This window comes from Platalea leucorodia (genome assembly GCF_965183815.1).
Source record: "Platalea leucorodia genome assembly, chromosome: 4".
Lineage (NCBI taxonomy): Eukaryota > Metazoa > Chordata > Aves > Pelecaniformes > Threskiornithidae > Platalea > Platalea leucorodia.
The window spans coordinates 46,277,611-46,299,412 of NC_138826.1; the positions used below are offsets into that span (position 1 = coordinate 46,277,611).

Consider the following 21,802-nt stretch of genomic DNA (forward strand, 5'->3'; position numbering starts at 1 on the left):
CAGGCAAAAGTAATTGCTGATCTAGAACAACAGAAACAAATATGTGATACAGTTTGGAATGATTTGCCTTGTCCTATGATTTAAAAGACCTTACGATTTAAAAGACCTTACGATGAATGGCAAAGCAACTTCCAGCTGAAACCAATCTGATTACAACCTCCTGTATGGCTTATGCATCACAGTTTCCTTTTTTTCAGGACATAGGCATTGGCAGAACCCTGGTTAATACACAGAACCAGTCTCAGTTTGACTAAGCTGTAGCTAAAGGTCTTTTCTCTTCCAGAAGTCCCAACCTATGGCATGTTAAATGCTTATCACGCTAAGAACTGCATGGGCCCTACCTTCACCTACACAGAGCTGCCATGTCATTGTGGAAGGGAGAGAGGAACTTCTATGAGCAGTTGCCTGAACGCATCATAACATTGTAACAATGCAGATGCCATCATGGTGGCTATGAATTATGACAGTATATTGAGCTTTTTCTATTTGTTCTTAAAAATGGAAAACACAAATGCAACTCCTGCCAGATTGAAAAGGCAGCCTCTTGAAACTATTTTTAAAAACATGAAGTGCTGCAGTATTCCCAAGTACTATACATCCAACAGTTCCCACTGCTAAGAGCAACTAGGTACTCAACATTTTTGAAATTAGGAACAACATTCAGAAGTTATTGCTTAGGTATCATCAAACATATTCATCCTTACATTAAAGTAAAATATATCAGGCCTTCAAAAACCTTTCATGGTTTCAGGTTTCTCCTGTTTCCCCTTGTATGATGTTATCACTCTGCAAATCCATTCATTAAAATAGGATCACGCAAATCAACTCTCGTTCCTTTTCACTGAAAAAAGTGAGATAGCATTTGGTTCCATAGTGCTGCCTCTGGTGATACAAATAGGTGGAGTTCTCAGGTAGCATGGAATTTGTGCAGTAACTTTGTGCCATACTTGAAATAAACAGGAAAACTGAAGAAGAGTTTGACTGCAGAAGAGTTGTATTTCTGATGTTTCCAGTGGCCAAAACAGATCCTTTGACAGCTGGAAAATAATAGACCATCCCCAAGCTACAGAAGCTATAGATGACCCTAATCACCGTCAGCACAGTCCAAATGTAAATAAAAACTGGACTCATTGTCAACTCCTGTACAGACCCAGCACATAGGGGTCCCCATCCTCTGGGATTTCAGGCCCCTGAGCTGGGAGATGGAGATAGGATGCAGAATGAAGCCCCAGTTGTCGAAGAGGTGGCAGTCACCGACCTGCTCCTCCACCTGGATGCTCACAAGTCCATGGGGCCAGACGGGATCCACCCAAGGATATTGAGGGAGCTGGAGAGGAGCTTGCCAAGCCACTCTCCATCGTTTATCAGCAGTCCTGGTCAACCGGGGAGGACCCAGATGACTGGAAGCTAGCAAATGTGATGCTCCACTACAAGAACAGTCGGAAGGAGGATCCAGGGAACTACAGGCCTATCAGCCTGACCTCGGTGCTGGGGAAGGTCATGGAACAAATCATCTTGAGTGCCATTACGCAGCACGTGTGGGACAATCGGGAGATCAGGCTCAGCCAGCATGGGTTTATGAAAGGGAGGTCCTGTTTCACTAACCTGGTCTCCTTCTATGACAAGGTAACCTGCTTAGCGGATGAGGGGAAGGCTGTGGATGTTGTCTACTTGGACTTTAGTAAGGCCTTTAACACTGTCTCCCACAACATTCTCCTGGAGAAGCTGGCTGCTCACGGCTTGGATGGTTGCACTCTGCGCTGGGTTAAAAACTGGCTGGACGGCCAAGCCCAGAGAGTGGTGGTGAATGGAGTCAAATCCAGTTGGCAGCCGGTCATGAGTGGTGTTCCCCAGGGCTCAGTACTGGGGCCGGTCCCGTTCAACATCTTCATTGATGATCTGGATGAGGGGATCGCGTGCACCCTCAGTAAGTTTGCAGATGACACCAAGCTGGGTGGAAGTGTTGATCTGCTGGAGGGCAGGAAGGCCCTACAGAGGGACCTGGACAGGCTGGATCATTGGGCTGGGGCCAACTGTATGAGATTCAACAAGGCTAAGTGCTGGGTCCTGCACTTGGGTCACAACAACCCCATGCAACACTACAGGCTGGGGGAGGAGTGGCTGGAGAGCTGCCCGGTGGAAAAGGACAGCTTTTGGGGGTGTTGGTTGACAGCCACCTGAATATGAGCCAGCAGTGTGCTCAGGTGGCCAAGAAGGCCAATGGCATTCTGGCTTGTATCAGGAATAATGTGGCCAGCAGGACCAGGGAGGTGATAGTGCCCCTGTACTCGACACTGGTGAGGCCACACCTCGAGTACTGTGTTCAGTTTTAGGCCCCTCACTACAAGAAGGACATCGAGGTGCTGGAATGTGTCCAAAGAAAGGCAACGAAGTTGGTGAAGGGTCTAGGGCACAAGTCTTATGAGGAGTGGCTGAGGGAGCTGGGGTTGTTTAGCCTGGAGAAGAGGAGGCTGAGGGGAGACCTTATTGCTCTCTGCAACTCCCTGAAAGGAGGCTGTAGCCAGGTGGGGGTCAGTCTCTTCTCCCTAGTAACAAGCGATAGGATGAGAGGAAATGGCTTCAAGCTGCACCAGGGGAGGTTTAGGTTGGATATTACGAAAAACTTCTTCACTGAAAGGGTGAAAGGCATTGGAACAGGCTGCCCAGGGAAGTGGTTGAGTCTCCATCCCTGGAGGTATTTAAAAGAAGGGTAGACGTGGTGCTTGAGGACATGGTTTAGTGATGGACTTGGCAGTGATAGGTTAACGGTTGGACTTGATGATCTTAAGGGTCTTTTCCAACCTTAACGATTCTATGATTCTATGAATACTCTTGAATGGCTTAGCTGGGGGTGAGGATAGATAAGGAGTTAGAAATTAAAACTGGAACATCAGAGAGAGAAAGAGAAGAAGAATTAAAAAACCCTGCAAGAACATGAAAAGGAAAGAAAAATCCTCTGAATCAACCAGTCAATACAGTGCCACCTGTGCCAAGGGAATGCCATAATGTGGTATTCAGCAGCTTCTGCCATCTCAGATTCAGGAACGAATTCCAGCAGAGAAAAGGCTGGGGGGTATCTGACTACAGAAATTAGTCTTTGAAGAAGGATAGGACTGTCTTATGGGGAAAAAACAACTGTTTGTCTATGTGTGGAGTGAGGGGGTGGAATTTGTTATCCTTTAGCAGATCCAGGGAAAGGTAATGTAAATAATGACTCAACCTTGTGGGATTCTTTTTATATGTTTTGGACTCCTTTAAGGTTTTCTTGCTTTACTGATGAGTCTAATGGTTTTGTGTGTCATTCTGCCCAAATTTAAGTTAGAATGTCCATTGCTCGTCACATTATGACTAGACCATCAACCATATTTCTCCAGGAACAGAGCCACTATAGGGAAGGAATTATTCCCTTCCAGATGCACAGCTGAACCTTTTTATGGTGTATACATTTTTAAATGTTATGTTGTATATGAAAGGGAGGCATTTTAGAATGAAAACTGGATTCATGTTCAAGCTGTTAAGTATGGATAGTGAAAGTGTCTTTTAAAGGAAAAAAAAAGTCATTTTCCCTTAGAGATCAGAGTGTCCTCTTCAATACAAACTGTTTCTTAAATCCTTTCTAGACCTAAGTTCTAGGTAGGTGCTGAGCTCCAACAGCTCAGTAGTAGTTTGTGTGGATGAGCACAGATTTAGCGCTGGGAAGATGTCATAGAGGGAAAGACTAGTTAACTCTCCCACTTCCACTGCAAGACGCCAAGAATCTGAAGATATAGAGAGATATATATGTATATATATATGGAGGGAGAAGTGAAGAGTGTGGTTCACTGACTATTAAAGACTGAGGCAAAGAAGGCATTAAGTACCTCTGCCTTCTCCTCATCCTTCGTGGCAATGTTTCCCTCCACATTCATCAAAGGAGAGATTCTCCCTGGCCCTCCTTTTGTCACTGATATATTTGTAAAAACATTTTTTGTTATCTTTAATGGTGGTAGCCAGTTTAAGTTCTAGCTGGGCCTTTGCCTTTCTAATCTTCTCCCTGCATAACCTCACAACATCCTTGTAGTCCTCCTGAGTCACCTGCCCCTTCTTCCAAAGGTGGTAGGCTCTCCTTTTTTTTCCTGAGTTCCAGCTAAAGCTCTCTGTTCAGCCAGGCTGGTCTCCTCCCCTGCCTGCTCGACTTATGGCACATGGGGACTGCCTGCTCCTGTGCCTTTAAGACTTCCTTCTTGAATAACATCCAGCCTTCCTGGACTCCTTTGCCCTTCAGGACTGCCTCCCAAGGGACTCTGTTAACCAGACTCCTAAACAATCCAAAGTCTGCCCTTCTAAAGTTCAGGGTAGCGGTCTTGCTGACCCCCTTCCTTACTTCTCCAAGAATTGAAAACTCTATCATTTCATGATCACTGAGCCCAAGACAGCCTCCGACCACCACATCACCCACCAGGCCCTCTCTGTTCATAAACAGCAGGTCCAGCGGGGCACCTCCCCTGGTTGGCTCACTTACCAGCTGTGTGAGGCAGTTATCTCCCACACACACTCCACGAGCCTCCGAGACTGCTTTCTCTCTGCTGTGTTGTATTTCCAGCAGATATCTGCTAAGTTGAAGTCTCCCACGAGAACAAGGTCTAGAGATTGTGAAACTTCAGCCAACCGCTTGTAGAATACTTCATCTGTTTCCTCATCCTGGTTGGGTGGTCTATAACAGATTCCCACCAGGATATCTGCCTTACTAGCCTTCCCTCTGATCTTTACCCCTAAGCACTCAACCTTATCATTACCGTTGTTGAGTTCTAGACAATCAAAACAGTCTCTAACGTACAAGACTACCCCACCACCTCTCCTTCCTTGCCTGTCCCTTCTAAAGAGCTTGTAGCCATCCATTGCAGCACTCCAGTTATGTGAGTCATCCCACCATGTTTCTGTGATGGCGACCACATAATAGTTTTCCTGCCGTGCAATGGCTTCCAACTCCTCCTCCATGTTTATTGCCCATGCTGCGTGCATTGGTGTAAATGCACTTCAGTTGGGCTATTGATCTCATTCATTCATTCTCATTCATTGTCACTTCCATAAAAATGGACTGGATTTTGCTCTGATTTGTTAGCTGAGAAAAAAATAACACTGGACTGATGCTTACTATGACAATCCAGAAGCTCTGGACAGTCAAGGCTTTTCCATAGCCACTTGCATCAGAGATCAAAACAGAAGTAGCAGAGATGGAAGATCCCTTTCTTAGAAACCGCTTACTGCTTCACTTGAAACTGTTCTTTTGGCCTGCAGTAAGAAGGCATGGCACCTCTGGTTTGCTCTGCCTGGCTCTGGAGAAGAATGCTATTTCTGCTCACTGGAAGATGTGTCACACTCTCTTCTTCCATAGAGTAAGAAGTCACTCAAGAACAAATCCTATTCCCTATTTTTTCCATCAACATAAGCAAAATGAATTTGTTTCTCATTGTTGTCCTTATTTCTCAGTTTCTGTATGTCAGATGGAGTTTTCAGACAGAAACTGCTCTTTAATCTGCTTTCATACAGGCCAAAAAGCACAAGAGAAGAACAGTGAGGCACCATCTTAGCTCGTGTCTTTTAAAACATAGAACAGTATATAAATGAATGTTTATGTTTATAAAAGTAACATATTAAAAACAGGAAGCACTTATCGACAGTGTTGCATCCTCTCCCAGGTAGAATTCTCAGCGTCTTTCACTTACAGAAAGCAGTTTCAGACAGACCTCCCTGCTTTCTTTTGCATGAGATGTGAAATCATGACTAAGAAGCAATTCCTCCCAAAAATAACAAATCATACAGCAGCCACTCAATCAGCAGGAACGCAGAAGCGATCACTCCCTTGGTATCAGAGATACCTGTAGGGCTGTTTGCTGCTATAGACAAAGTAGGCAATTGCCTGGGGAGAGCAAAGCAAAGAAAGTCGCATTTCCTCTACAACAGAATCTCTGAAATTCAGGATTTCTTCTGCCAAAGAACGGGTTGAGATGCATCAGGCAGCAGTACTGCTGTTGGAGCAGTCCTCACCCAGCACCTGTAGATGCTGCTTCCTCACCCCAATCAACAGCAGCATGTTTTCTGCCCTTTAAAATGTCAGAAAAGCAACAAATCACAGGACCATAATCTTTCCAACCGTAACAATTCTATGATTCTATGATTTTACTACTTTATTTTCAAGAAACTACTATTCAAGACACAGTGGCCTAAACAGCTTACAGAAATTATCACTACTTCAGCCTCCAAGTCTTCTCTGCAGGCACTCTAGCTACTGCAGCGTCATCAGTGTGGTGCAGCATCCCTCAGGGCTTCATGTATTGCTCTTCAAATTGTCTCCGTGGATTTAATTTGCAGATTAAAATTTCTGCTGCAAACAAGACCACTGATAATTAAAAAATGTTTTCATGGATTCATCTGTGAATAAGCCAAGCAGCTGATTTCATTACTTTTAGTCCTCTATCCTACAAGTATCCAGTTATCTCCATGCTATGCCCTAGCAGAGATGTATAAGGCATTTCTGTGGGCTTCTCATCTATCTAGCAGTTTGTAGAAATGGAAGTAGCTCCTCCAGTAGGTGACAGAACTCAACACACGACACAGTGAAATGGGGACACAAATTCGAGAGGCTATTTGCCATTTCTACCAGGCAAGTCTGATAGAAACAGCACTGTGTAAAAGTAGTATATGTAAAAATAGGATGCTTCTTGCCTATCTCCCATTGTAAATATCACCAGAATGCACACCCCAAATCTACCACCATCTGAAATTCAAGATATTGATGCTTCCATTTCCCTACTTGCAGACAATTGATGAAATTTATCATTGCTGGTTCAAGAGCTCTATAAATATTATTGATAACGCACAGGCTCCTTTTTGTACATCTCCTCGATTTTCTCTTGGAGAAGAAAAATCCCTTGGAAGCCATTTTGACTAAGATACCTAATAGCTGAGCATTAAGTGTCTGGATGTTGATTAAAATACAAAGAGTGAGTCTGTCTGCCCATTCATCTCTTCAAGTCACAACACAATCATTAAAAACAGAATTCATAGTACGGACTTTTCAACTTTGACAGCACAGCCATTCTACCTAGCCACCTGTATCATCAATCATTATTTTAATATTGATTGAACCACACTTAACTATTGTGGGGCTACTCTAAAATCCTCTCTAAAATGGTTCCTCTTAAATAGTTAATCAACTTGCCAACATTTTCATCATGTTCTCTTCACTACCACTGAAAACCTTGCCTTGCCTGTTCAACTTTAATTTTATAAAAGCTGTGTATTACATTTCAGCCCCATATAAGTAACATACAGGAGCAGAACATGTTTTAGCTAATTAATGCTTCTGTAACTAGAGTCGTTGAAAAATAACCATCAAATATTTATATAATGGGTACACTAAAAGGCCCCCAAAGAAGTATTGTTCCAAGTGCTGTACTAAGAGAGAGTGAAATATAAATTCCCAAGACCTAGAGCACAAAAGCCCCCAACCTGCTTCCAATACTACATTACTCTGCATGCATTCTCATTGGCTTCAGGAGGTGTTCATTAACATGGATAAAGGTCTTGGACTCATACTAAATTTCCCTATCCTTTTAAAATTAATGTTAGTTATTATTAAGCTTTCCTCTGCACTTCAGATGAATGAACATTTTGAGACAACTATAACATTCCCACTGAGTACCTGCAAGATGTCTCACATGTACTAAGGACATGAGATGTTTTTCTTGGAATTATCCGCAAATCACATATTGACAGATTTTGGAAAAAGACATAATTTTTTCAGGCTCTTAATTACTACTAAATTAAGCAATATCCATAACCTTTTAACAAGAAGTGGAAATATTTTATAAAAAAAAAAAATGTTTTGTCAAGGAAAAAAAAGGTCTATCCAAATAAATTAAAGCCCTGATCATTGGAATTCCACTTTTTCACACTGAAAAGTATTAACATTAAAATAAGCTACATATGACATAAATGTGATGTTAGGGAATATAGCAGACCCAAGAAAACAACTCATATAGCAAGAACGTTGATGGCACTGCTCAACAGAAATGTCCTCAGCTAGAGGTGGGGATAGGAGGAGACAGAGAAAGTAAAAGCCCCTCTGCATTGAATAATTTACCATGATATTATTTTGGTTCCTCTTGTCCTTTACAGCTGACAGAAGATAAAAGATAAAGCTTTGTCCCCCTGGCAAATGGGTAGCACCTTAGTATGATGAAACAGTGCACTTTAATCCCATAGATAAAAACCTACCTGCAGCACCATAAGCTTTTCTTTCATTCAGGTTGGCAGGGTTGGTTGGTTGGTTTAGCAGTGGAGGTTGTTTGGATTTAGGGGTTTTTGGAGGAGGTAGGTTTGTTTGTTTGTTTGTTTTTTGTTTTTTAGGGTGGGTTTTGTTTTGTTTTATTTTTACATGAAAATTCAAAAACATGCCTTGGAATATCAAACAGAAAAATCTAGTCACAACCACCATCATCAGTAGAGTTGTTATCAACAGTACTGCGTAAACTGATACTTTGAGGACCTTAAGGACTTCCTTGCCTCAAAGTGTAATGTAGCCAACAGAGTTTAATGAGACATCCTTAAAACTATGCTATCTCTAAAATTCAAGTTAGATGAGCTTATTGGAGGGTAATTTACACTTGGTTTTAAAATTGTCACATTTTCTCATTAAAAGATATTTTCATCTCCTAAATGCTATTTAGCACAGTACATTTCATTTCCAGTGTGCTCAAAAATGATCCTATTTTGTCAGAATGCCAGGGTGCATCTCCAATGTCTTATTATCCTATTCCTATTATGCTTTGCCATACATAATACTGATTGAATACAGTACATGTTGCATTTGCAGTCATTAAAACAGCAGTACAACTCAAAGTTAAGTGAAATACTGATGTTCCACATTAGGTGAAACACAGCAATCAGTTTCCCTAGAAAAAAAAAAAAAGAAAAAAAATCAACCCCAAGAACTGCCTGCAATGTCAATGGTATTTATTGCCCTTCCTGGGAATCAAGGTGGAATATTTGAGGGTACTTTTAAGGTGGCCATATCTCAGGCAATTCTTTGTGTATCCAATGCAAAATTTGACTTGTGCCACTAGTGTTAAATAGGGTTTATTTGGAGATGACTGTCATGGTTTTGGCAGCTAGCTCACAAGGGTAAATGTGACCTGCTGCCATTCCTTTGCAGTTTACAAAGACATGCCAAGGAATCTGGGTTCTGGCATGGGCATCTTGGAAAAAGAGTTTTAGTGTAATTTTAACTGTGTTACTTTGAAGCAGAGGAAGCAAATCCTGCAAATGCTTAACACTATGCCGATTAGCATAAGTGTTTACAGGATCTGCATTAGTGGGGTCTATATTAGTCACTATGTAAAATTGTAAAATACAAGGTAGTTAATTCTACATACACGTGCAAGAGTCAACACCAGGCTTATTTTATCTAACTTCATAGACTGGTCAAACAGAGCAGTCACAGATGCAAATATTATTTTTATTCATAGCAAACTATGCAAAACAGTAGTTCTGTGTTGCTATGCTGCTGTCATCAGATGTGAATAGGGAGTTTCCTCTTCTATCTTATTCGTTCCACCAAACACAACGTCCACATAATGCTAAATTATGCTACTTCAGTTGTTTTCATGGGCACAGTCTACACTGGACCACCCAAATGTTTTGATTTGTTTTGAAGAGAAGATAACCAGCCAAAGAGCTGCTTAAACCTGATCTGCCACTTGTGGTCTCTGACACACGGAACATCAAGACTGAAAGTTGATGGTGGCAGTATTTGTTATAACACGTGAATATATGCTATAGATCAGGTATGACTTTACCAGGGAGTGTGGTAAGAAGGTTGTCGAATCTCATTACGACCGCCCATCATTATGGTTACTTAATGTCACATTAGAGAGGAATAAGCTGTAACATTCAACTTCATGCGCATTGCCTTCATTCTGTACTTTCTCTTGGACATGTGAAATAATATCTCAGTTTAAAAACAGGAAAACAAAAAACCCCCAAGTTTATATTAAGGGAGAACAAAGTTTCTCTGAAGGACAGCAATAACAAATGATAGAAAGTTATAAGGAAGTTGAAAACTAGTCAAAAATTCCATAATTGACAAATAATAACTGGGTGGATATGGAGAGAGACCATAATCTTGCCTATTTTCTACATACTCAAAGAAGAGTAATAGTCACCTCTCCACATACAAATTACATATCTTCATTTATTTTCTTGTGTCTATTCCTTTACACAGTGTATTGGTAATACAAATGAGAGAGGTGTTTGTCCCTAGTTATTCAGCATATAACAACCATATTAACATCATATGTTAAGAAACATATTAACATAATGGAAAATCACACTGTTTCAAAAAGATAGTTGTAAAAATAAAGATTTTTAAGTTGTCATAATGCTATCCTGTGTTCCTAGAGATGAACTTCCTGATGTCTAAATAGTTTTAGCCTACAAAACCAGCTTCTAGAAGAACTCCAATACCCTGCGATGTTAGTAGACTGAGTAGCCTGATACAAAAGATGCTGTGCTTAGTTCATTTAGGTTAATCAAGCTTACAGTCTTTACAAAGTAGGGTTAACTGAGATCATAGACTAAGCAACTTTCCAGCCATGAGAAGACAGATGCCCTTAGAAGTCATTAAGTGCTGAACCAGCTATATTACTCAGTGAATATATCCTTCATGACTCCCACAATATCAGTAAAAAAAGGACAATGGCTTGTTCCCTTTTTTGTTTGTTGTTTGGTGGTTTTTTTGTTCAAGCAATGAAGTTAACAAGAACCAGAACTACATGGGCCCTATCAAAGATAAATTTTAGCTGTATAGCTACTATAGGCCACCTAGAAAGGGCAGCACAGAGATGTTCATTGAAGACCACAGACATAGCAGATACTCTTTTGCTCTCTTCCTTTCTATTGCTACTGCTTCAAATAAAAACTGATGCTGTTTCAGGAAAAAGATTGTGTTCAGGATATCCTATTGTTTTGAATGAGTATTTTTCTTTGCAAGACCATATGCAGGTGACATAAGGTAGAGAAACCAAGGCCTGCTCTAACCCAAGGGTCCAAAAGTGGAATCCCTCATACAGGAGCTGCAGCACAGAGGATTGTTTTGAGTTACCTTTGCAGTCAGCCCTCTGAGCGGGAGATGAGACTCACCTTAGGACCTGGTTCAGATCATATGGCAAGAGTGAGATACGTATTAGAGAATATGTCTCAACTTCCAATAATACTATATGAAAAAGATCCAATTGTTATACTAGCACTGAAACAAAAAAACCCAAACATGCATGTTCAGCATAAACCACTAGAAATGACTAGTTGAAAGTCCACTGTGTTACATACAAAAAATACAGCATGCTATGACTAAGACTATTCTGAATTTAATGAACCTATAGACACATATTTTTCACAGGACTAAAATCAGAAGTTGTTCTCATAACAGCTCAACACACTATTTTAATCAACGTACAAGGCCGGCTGTACCCTTCACATGTGCCTGATCAGCATGCTCTATGAAATTCACAGCAAGATAACAAAGACAGCAGCTTCAGCATGTTTTAATAGGAGTTAACTAACAGGAGAAAAAAAAAAGCGAAGTGAGAAAAAGAAAAGGAAGTAAAAGCTGCATGTCTTGGGCAGGGAAGAAAAAGGATAATGGTGAGTCCCTTCCAGTTTCTCAGGAGATTCTGGAGGGAAAAAACACTTCCCCCTTTCGATTAGACAGCTTGCGTGTTTGGCATTGCAGGGAGGGGCAGCAGGAGTGACTATGTACATACACATATACAGATAGAGAAGTGATGGGATTGCATTTTTTTGTAATTTTCAAAATCAATTAATTTTTCTCATAAAAGAACTGATCACCAAATAATTTCCTCAGAACTTCCCAGTTCATTTACAAAAAGATTTTTGCCTCTTCAGAAGGAAAACCACGACAAAAAGTTTTTTCTTGATCAGCTCTCTATGACATCATTTATTACTTTGTATATTATTTAAGAGCGCACGTCATCACTTGGAAGGGATCTGAACCAGAATTTGAATCCAGCTGGACTTCGGGTAAGTAATGAGTTGAATAATAAAATCCAAATCTCCTGCTAGACTTTTCAGGTTCTGATGAAATTCAGAACTGAAAGAAGCTTCCAAAAACAGCTGTTCTCATGGGGTTTATGCAATTTGGTTATAAAAATCATAGCAGTAAGATGGCTATGTGTTAGCAGTCTTGAACCTTAACCCCAATGCTTAGCATAAAATAATCAGGATCTGAGATCACTTTTTTCTGTTCAGTGCAAGGATGGCTCAGCCAGGCTGTGCAGTGAAATACAACCCATAGCCACCTGCAAACTGAGCAAGGAAAATGTTAAGAGTCAAAAGGCCTTTCTATTTCTTTCTATCCTTGCCAGTGATTTAACATGCGTACACTATGCCAAGTCAGCTAGACTCAGATTTTCAGATGCAATCTGCAATTTGGTCCACATTTTGGAAGTGTTGACTGGTTGCACTGAAAGCAATATGAGCTGTAAGTTCTCAGCACCTCTGAAAAGAAGCCCTAAGTTTCTTAAATTTGGTGTCAAAAACAATAGAGCACCTAAAACTAGAACCCAGCAGGGACTTCCTTTCAACGGATATCAATATCCATGGCTTTCAAAGAGGTCCAAAGGGATAGCACAGAGCTCAGTGCATCAACATGGGTTTTGGAAGACCCATGCTCAATTGACCGACTGGCTGCAGTCAAGTAACCTAACCACAGCTCCCAGCTGATACGACCGTAGCACTTTCCAACATCACGCACATGTGGTGAGAATAAATACATTAAAGCCTGGGACGTTCTCCTGTTGCAGCATAGGAGCTGTTCATTTTGTAGGTGGAATGAAGAAAATGACACAAAGCTTGCTTGTGGCTGGGTGTGCTGGTTTTGGCTGGGGTAGGCTTAAATTTCTTCATAGGAGCTAGTGTGGGGCTATGTTTTGGATTTGTGCTGAAAACAGTGTTGATAATACAGAGATGTTTTTGTCATTGCTGAGCAGTGCTTACACAGAATCAAGGCTTTCTCTGCTTCTCACACCACCCCACCACCCCACCTACGCTGGGGGTGCACAAGAAGCTGGGAGGGGACACAGCTGCGACAGCTGATCCCAACTGACCAAAGGGATATTCCGCACCATATGACGTCATGCTCAGCATGTAAAGCTGGGGGAAGAAGAAGGAAGGGGGGGACATTTGGAGTGATGGTGTTTGTCTTCCTAGGTAACCGTTATGTATCATGGAGCCCTGCTTTCCTGGAGATGGCTGAACACCTGCCTGCCGCTGGGAAGTAGTGAATGAATTCCTTGTTTTGCTTTGCTTGCGTGCATGGCTTTTGCTTTACCTATGAAGCTGTCTTTATCTCAACCCACGAGTTTTCTCACTTTTACGCTTCCGATTCTCTCCCCCACCCTGCTGCAGGGGGAGTGAGCGGCTGTGTGGTGCTTAGTTGCCAGCTGGGGTTAAACCACATCACTAGGAAGAAAGCTAAGAGTCACACTGAAAATCACTGAGTTATTCTGAGGAAATATGAAATGTCTTAACAGCACTTTATATTCCAGCAAATTACTTGAGAGCCTTTCTCATTTTAACAATATTAAAATGTAAACACATTTTTTTGTAAGAAAAATATGTTCACTGCAAGCCATAAAAACATTTAGATAAAGAAATAAGTTTTCTACAGAAGTAAGATTGAAATTGCTACTCAATACTGCATTAAACAATAACAACCATGTATTTCCCAGGCAGTAAGACCCAAGCAATACAGAAACACACCTTACCATCTTCTTCTTGGCTTCATGCCATATTTTAGGCATGTATGAAAATAGCTTGTACAACATATTTCTGCAGATCCCTAATTGGGTGTTGCCACAGCAGCAGCATCTCACCAGCAGGGAGAGCAGGCAGCCATGCTCTGGGCACCCGGTCACCGCCGGGCTGCCCTGCCAGCACAGCCCAGCCATGGTTACTTCCTGCATGTAGCCACCTCCGACACCAAAGGCACCATTACTCGTCAGGGCACCTGGCACCGTGCATGAGGAGCAAGTCTCCCCCTCTTACCTCAGGGTCTTTCTCTATCTCCAGCCCTGCTTCCACCAGGTTGCGTTCATACTCCTCCCGCTGCAGCCGCTTCTCCTCCTCCAGGGTGTCCAGCGGGCCGAGCTCAATCACCTCAGCCCCCGGTGGTCCCAGACACTCCTGGGGGGCATGCTGGCCACCATCCTGCTGCTGTGGCTCAGCACGGGCCTTCCCGGTCCCTCCGTTCAAAACCAGGGCCAAGGAGGCAAATCTGCGCATCCGCTCCGGTGAGCCCGCACCAGGCGGGTGCCGAGTGAGGTGTTTTCGGTAGTGGTAGGCTAACACGTAGTCGACCTTTCTCTTGCTATCCCTGAAATGCATGCCACTCGGGGATGCCTTGTCCATGGCCCCTCCTTGTGTCCCGTCCAGGTAGTTGTTTATAACCTGGGAGAGAAACACACAAATGTCACAGACAAGAAAGCCAAAAAGTCCAAGAAGAAGCCAGGCCTGGGGTCTATCTCCACAAAAGCACGTAAAGCTGTGCAGAGTCAAAATTGGAGGTCAGCCAGGGGTAGGTATGACCGACAAACGCGCACTCTGCAGACCAGATTAGGTCACGCTGACCTCCTCCGACCGTAAACAAATGAGAGTGGCTAAAGATAGCGATCTTATCCCAACGCATGGGATACCTACCTGATGGGCGGGTACAGTGGCACGCACCAATGCTGTCTGTCTGTCCTGCACATACACAGACCGTACAGGAGAAGACACCCATAGTTTGAAAAGGGATTGAGGAGTGGGAATAAGGATCACATTACAGACTGGTATATAAGAAAGGATGTGCTGTGGAGGAAAGCTGGGCAGGGGAGGGAAGCAAAAAACTATGTGTGGGAAGAAAGGGAAGAAACTGATCTGAGCCAGAACAGGAGAAGGATCCTCAGTGTAGTACAAAGGCAAGAAGGGTAGGGCTGGACAGAAATGCTTTGGAAAATACCAGGGATTAGAGAGGATATGCCCCATGGATGGCTAACAATGCTAGCTAACCAGTATTTTAACATATTATGAAAAGACTATGTAACTGACCAGTAATGCTGCAAAAGGAAATCAATGACTAAAATTATTCAAATCTCCTATGTTGCTTTCAGTCATCCCCTCAGACCATCCTTGCCTCCTTGTCTCCAGTCTCTGAAACCCTCTGGGGTGAAGGTGCCCCAGTACTAACCCCCGCCATTGCACTCCAGCCTGGATGGCAATTCTGTAGTGCCCGTGTTGAACTCTGATACCAGAGTAAGGCATTCACTTTCACTTCTCATTCACTAAGATAGCCCATATGTTTTCCAAAACTGTTAATAACCACCATTTTCAGCTCAATGCTGTAGCTTAAAACCCTTCACAGAGCTCTCTACAGTGTTATTCGTTAGACTGACACCAGCCCTCCAGTGACTGGGGAATGACATACAAGTAAACAAATAGGGTCAACCTGATTCAAAGCAGTCAGCCCATAACCTAATTCCAGACATTTATGGTTCCCATAGGTGGCTATACAAGCAAAATCTTGACAGGTAGCAGTTACAGATTTCTTTCTCTCCCTACCTCCCCTTCCATTACATGCACTGGTAGTCCTGAATGCAAAGTTAACCAAGCATGCTGTATGGCATTTTTTTTTTGTTTGTTAACAAAACACAAATTTTTGAAGGTATTATATAAATGTGCATATTATTATACACCCCAACATCTCCCAAATTCTTGTTTTTCATTTCTTTGCTTCACTTAGTTTCCCACAAAGTAGCTTTCACTCACCTTATCACTAAATAAATCTTGGTTTTATATGCATACTACATCCTTCATTCTTTCACGAAATTATCACCAAATAATCTGTTCTGCACATTTCACTTATCACACACTTTATGTGTAAAGTGCATATATAGTCCCTTTAGGCGTATCTAAAGCACTACATTCTGGCACAATATAAAACTGCTTGGGAGACAGCATTTTATTGCAATTCCCCATTTCCTAGTTAGATAATTTTCATGTAGTACTCACAGGCAGTCCATGCAAACCTCCTGGATCCATCTCTGCCACAGTGAAGAAAAACCCGTTGCCGATTTCTAGTCTCCCTTCCAGAGAGTTTCACACTATACAGCGCAGAAGTAATGATGTCACCACCGCCAGGTCACTGGCACAATGCAAATGCATTAGCTGACTCTAGAGAAGATGAGCTCTAAGCATCCTCTCCTCCCTTACTGGCAAGTGTGGGCAGAAATGAGAAGCACAAACAAAATGCGGGAGAGGGAACAAAGAGGTTGAAGAACATGAAAAGTCACTAAGAGGTTTTCCTGTTTATTACCTGTGTGTAGCCAGCTGCCACATCCCAGCCACCTGAGACAGCACCATAGCAACATTTGATGTTGCTGGAGTTACACAGAATAAAAGGATGTGGAGATAAAACAATGTCTCTCTCTCCCTTCCTCTCTGTTGACTCTTTTCCTCGCTCTTGGCAGCAAAGTCGCAACCCCATTATTATGGGTGTCTACTGCACAGAAAACAAATCAGAATTCCCACAGATTTCAGTAAGGACATTTTCTGGCCCTAAATCTGCACTGCTTTCCTCACCATGTGACATTTGGGCACAGGAAGACCTTATTAGGAACATATTTGTGTTGCAAATTTGCAAAACATCACTGAGGGAACTATCAAGATCTTTCTCTCCTCCTTTCTCACAAGCATTATAAAAGTCGGAATTAGTGATTTAAATTATCATCTTCAGTCCCACATTCATTGCTTCTTGACATTTCCAAGACAAGTAGCCAGTGCACCAAGCAATAAGAAAATGAGAAGCTAGGATCGGCATTTCATGACAATTTTATTCTAGTCCTCTAATAGCCAATATATCCCTACAAACATATCCCAAGAGGTCTCTCCACTAACAACAGCTCTGCTCTGAAGACCACACTACACTTCCACCTTCCAATCCAGCCCACACTAACACCTGGGTACCCAGGGTTTGCACAGGGATAGCCATTTTAGTCATCAACCTGCAGATGTTTTCCTACACTAGGGGTAATAGCAACACCCCTATTCCTACTCTGAAGGATTTTGGCTAAAGTAAATAATTAAGAAAAGCTTGGTGAGACTACTAGAGTAGCAATAAGTTCTTGATGTACACTAAGAGAGCCTACTGAACTACCTAAGGCTGTAGTATCAGTTTACTTGCATCGTCACTTTTCACAGTACAGCACAGATTTGCCTAACACACAGGAGGAGTGCACCATGCTCTGCTCACCCTGTTTCAAGCCTCTTCCTCATCTCAAAGGCATTAGAGGTAAGCCAATGAACATAAAATCCTACTTACAGAACTGCTGAAGGACTCCATACAGCTCGGTGCTTCAAAAGCTCCATTGATACTGCTGCTGTGCAAGGAAGTCCGGTTTTGAGGAACTGTGAGGTATTTGCTGTTGTATGCTGAAAAATAATCCCTTGCTGATTTTCCTGTCTTCTGTCTGTTCAGAGTTGGGTGTGAGGAGGCTAGAGGAAAGTCTGAGAATGAGAGATAATTATTGTTATATAAAGCAGGTCTTGTGCAGATAGTTTCCTAAAGGAATGGGAATACTGTAGTTAATAGGAACTATTCAACTTCAGATGCTGCACTTCAGTAAATGGAGAGGGGTGCATAGAACTGCAGAGGAACAGCAGGTACTTTCCTGTGTGAACTGCTGGGGAAGGTGGAACAATGATACGATACTGCACTTAGCTCACATTACCCTGGTTAGTCAGTAGCATTTGTACTCCTGCACTTCAGTCACAAGGTTAGGAGCTGCACAGTCTGTGCTTCGCAGCTAGCTAAGCACCCCCCAGGACATGATCATGCTGTGTGTCTTAAGTGACTGCACCATGGTTCTCTGGGTGCAGCGTTCGTGCCAGATGGAAGCCAAATCACCACAAACAAACTGAGTCACATTTGCTTATGGCTTACAACTAGGCCTGAACTGGACTGTGTTTCAGTTTCAGTGTGATGTGACCAAATCTAGTGGGACCAGGTAGAGATAGAAACTTCTGGCTAGTGGTCATTCTCCACTAAGAACTCTTAACTTTTGGACATGTAATGGTGTGAAATTCTCATAAAGTACATCTAAGTTTGTGCCTACATGTTTTGGCTTGAGGAACTAATGTCTTGAACCCTTTAGTTTTAGATGTGTTCCCCATCTTGTATTGAAACATTACATGGTCACAATGCAGCATAATGGAGGGAATGAAGGGGTGGGGACTTACATGCCAACCCCTGTTCACCACCACCACCATTAGTTAGCTAGATACCTGCCACAGCGCAGTGCACAGCAGTAGCAGACTATGAGAAGAATGCTTGGTCACAGGTAAGAAATGCAGAAAGCTAATCCCATACAGGCAGTAACACAGTGAAAAAAGAGATGATAAAAAGTAATGGGTACAGAAACTCTTTTGACATACAAATGTTTCATGCTCTTCCCCCCTTTAGTGGTGCCATAACTGAAATGGGGCTGATTGATCTTCACCCATAATTTCTTTGGGAAGCTTATTGGGGTGAAAAACCATGGCTTGGTCCTTCAAGAACTAGTGTTTTCTACCAGAGAGAAGACATAGGTGTAGCAGGCCCATCTGCCCACGTAGTTACCATTAAAGAGACAAAAAGCACCATGCCTCTCCCGTCAGGACTTTTCTCTTCCCCAGGAAGAAGAAATAACTGGAACATTCATCAGCTCCCATATATCCAGGGAGACACTACATCCATACCATTTCTTCTTGCCTTCTTACTCAGCAATCCTGCAGTTCTTTTTCCCCACCTTCACCTTCAGTCTAAGGAAACAAGAAGCTTCAACAGCACAGCATAGTTACTTTCCAGTCTGGGAGACACTGCCTTATGAGATTTGCTGCACTGTGTTATGAGAAAGCAATTTCACCCTTCTCTGTCGTAAGAAAGCTCTGGAAAATTTGAACAGTTTCCTCCACAACTTCCTCATGGTGATGGAGACAGGGGAAGAGGGAAGGCAGGAACAGCTGTGTCTCTGGCTTAGTGTTCACGTGATTGAAGAGTGTTTCTCCCGCATTGCTGAAACAGCCAACCGGTGGCAGAAATACCTTACATTGCATCTCAGAAGACAGAGCATTGAAAGAGGTGCTTGTATGCAGGAAACCTGTCAAGTTGTACATCTTCAAATAATTCAAGGCAAATCTAAAAGGATCCGTTCTTACAGATGGTGATAGCAAAACTTTGTCTCTCTCTTCTTTTCTTTTTTTTTTTTTTTTTTTTTTTGGGGGGGGGGCGTGTATTGCTAAAATCTGGAAGTCATATTTCCCCCTTATTTAATTGAATCCCTTCTTTTTTTCTTTTTTTTCAAGAGTCTAAGGCAGGCATTGTGTCCTACTGCTAATCTTCTATGCCCTCTACACAGGTTGAATCTACTTACGCACAATCGTGCTAAGAGAGGAGCCAGTAAAATGCTAAAGAAAGAAATGTGCAGACCTTACCCCTAAATGTTATGATTATTCTTATGTTTCCTATCAATAATAAATTAGGGTTCTGCAGCACTTCAACAGTACAGTAGATTGACTCACTAAGCTTCCTTTTCTGATCTCTCAAGGAGACTCGCCCTTGGTTTACTTTAATGAAGCACATAATGATGCCACAAGGGAAACTCCAAGGAAAATAATTAATAAGTGAAGGTTTCATTCCCAAAGGCTACACACAGTGTTTCTCCAGTATTTTCAGACTAAGCCTGGGATATCTCAAAGACCTTTGCACAGTCAATTAAAGACCTTTTTTTCTTCCCTGTCTTTTTAACTGGGCCTAGGAAAAAAATCTGAAGTTCATTTATAATAAAACTATTTCATTTCCATTATGCTTCCCAGCCTTCAGAAACTGTGTCATGAACCTGAGGTTAACACTGGTAAGCAGGTGAGGCAGTCAGGGACTTCCAGTCAGAATAAGTTTTTTGATGGAAATGCAATTTCCATGTCTGAATTTGGAAGACTTCTGTTCTCCCAAAAGCTTTTCATCTTCCAAAATCAAACTGACAACTAAAACGTTTTGTTCTGAATGAGTTCCACATTTGACAGTGCTTGCCTGTGGTACTGCAGCGCCTCAGGGGCTTCTGCTTCAGATGCTGCCTGACCTCATTCTACCCTGTAAGCCTTTACGACATCTGGCCTTACATGTTCTCATTCTGTAAATATTCTAGAGGAATTAGTATCGATAGAAACAAGCTGAGTGTGTGTGTGTATGTATGTATGTGCATATATATATAAATTTTTATACGTGCACACATGCATAGCTTTGGTACATATATATATATCCCCAGAGAACAGCAATAGAATGAATCTTGAATTCAACTTGAAAAGCAAATGTTCAAGAACTACACTCATTCTAGAAAAATAGCCTGGGAGCCATCCCTCCAGTCAAACTTCCTTAAGTTGTAAATGGCTTCCAAGGACAAGGTACCTCCAGGACAGAGATCAGTGACCAGCTCTAGTTCCAGCGTCGATTCACAGCCAGTAATCATCTACTTGCTTGCTCAGTCTCTCTGCACTCCTTTGCTTCATCTTCTTGTAAACTTACGGGTTGCCTGCATGTGCACCAATTGACCTCACCATTTCAGTTTCCAATTCCTTGTCTAAAGTGCAATCATGAAGAAGCTGCACATACTGCCAAAAGTGCAAGGACTGAGAGGGTGTATTAAAGGACCATACTGCTTGTGAAATATGCATTAAGGGAGTCTACGTAATTAGGAGCTCTGTATTAAATCCTAAGTAACAGCCAATTATCCAATCTGAGTGGTCCAGATAGTCAGATTATCATAGGCACAACCACTTGCAGAATACGTTGTAAATATTTTGGCCACCCAGGGCACAGACGTTGGCCTCCTTTCATTTATCTTCCTCTTTTTCCAGTTAAGTATCAGAAATGGGTTGCATTTCTGAAAGACACCATCGTCAGAAGTATACCTGTAATTGCACAGGCTCCTCTGCAAGGCTGTTCAAAACATCTGTAATTTAGGAGCATTGTTTGGCAAACTTGTTATTCCTTTCACCCTCCAAGTAGGTATGAAAAAGAACTACTTGAATTTACTGTTTCTATATAGTTTCACTTAAATATATCTTCTTTAAAGTAGATATGTATGAATAAAAAGATGTACCATGGTTATACATGTATTCTTTAGGTTCCCACTAAGCTAATGACTTCTCAGTTCTGAACATGAACATCTAGAGTTGCTGATTCAATACAGCCAGTACACCTGTATAAGTATGCAAGTATATTCATCACACTGCAGTTTTCTTTTTTAAGCTGTCACCCCTTATCTCTTCAAAATACTGCTTATTATTAGCATTTCAATTAAAAGAGTTTTAGGAAATGCATGTTAATTAAATAAGTCTTGGTCAAGCTTAAAGGAAACAGGCCACCAAAGGAAATGTCTAGGAATAATTTTTTTACATAGGGAATCCATTCTTTATTCAATATTACTTGAAGAAAAAGGTCCAGTAGGTTTCATTAAAGATAATTTAGATTAGTGCAGTGTTCTCAAACTCCTTATTTGAATAAAAGAAGGACAGAGTTTGACCGTTACATTTCCAATATCTGGTATTTCTTTCTTCAGGATGGTTTAAGAACTATTTAGATGTTTAGTCCCCTACTACTTAACTGCTTCTACGAAAATCAGTCCCATAACTAAACTCAGCATTAGACTGTTCTCTCTCTAAAGAGTATTTCTTC

The 21,802-nt window shown here is 41.9% G+C and overlaps 1 protein-coding gene across 1 annotated transcript in view; it reads right to left on the reverse strand.

Annotated features, from left to right (window-relative positions):
* Positions 1-14,499, reverse strand: part of ANO2 (anoctamin 2) — a gene marked incomplete at its 3' end in the record, with an annotated part of 188,697 nt that extends 174,198 nt beyond the window's left edge. Inside the window, exon 1 of the mRNA XM_082309248.1 lies at positions 14,104-14,499. Coding sequence (XP_082165374.1) covers positions 14,104-14,466 — 363 coding nt within the window. The 5' untranslated portion in view covers positions 14,467-14,499. The remainder of the gene's footprint in view (positions 1-14,103) is intronic.
* Positions 14,500-21,802: the final 7,303 nt, after the last annotated feature.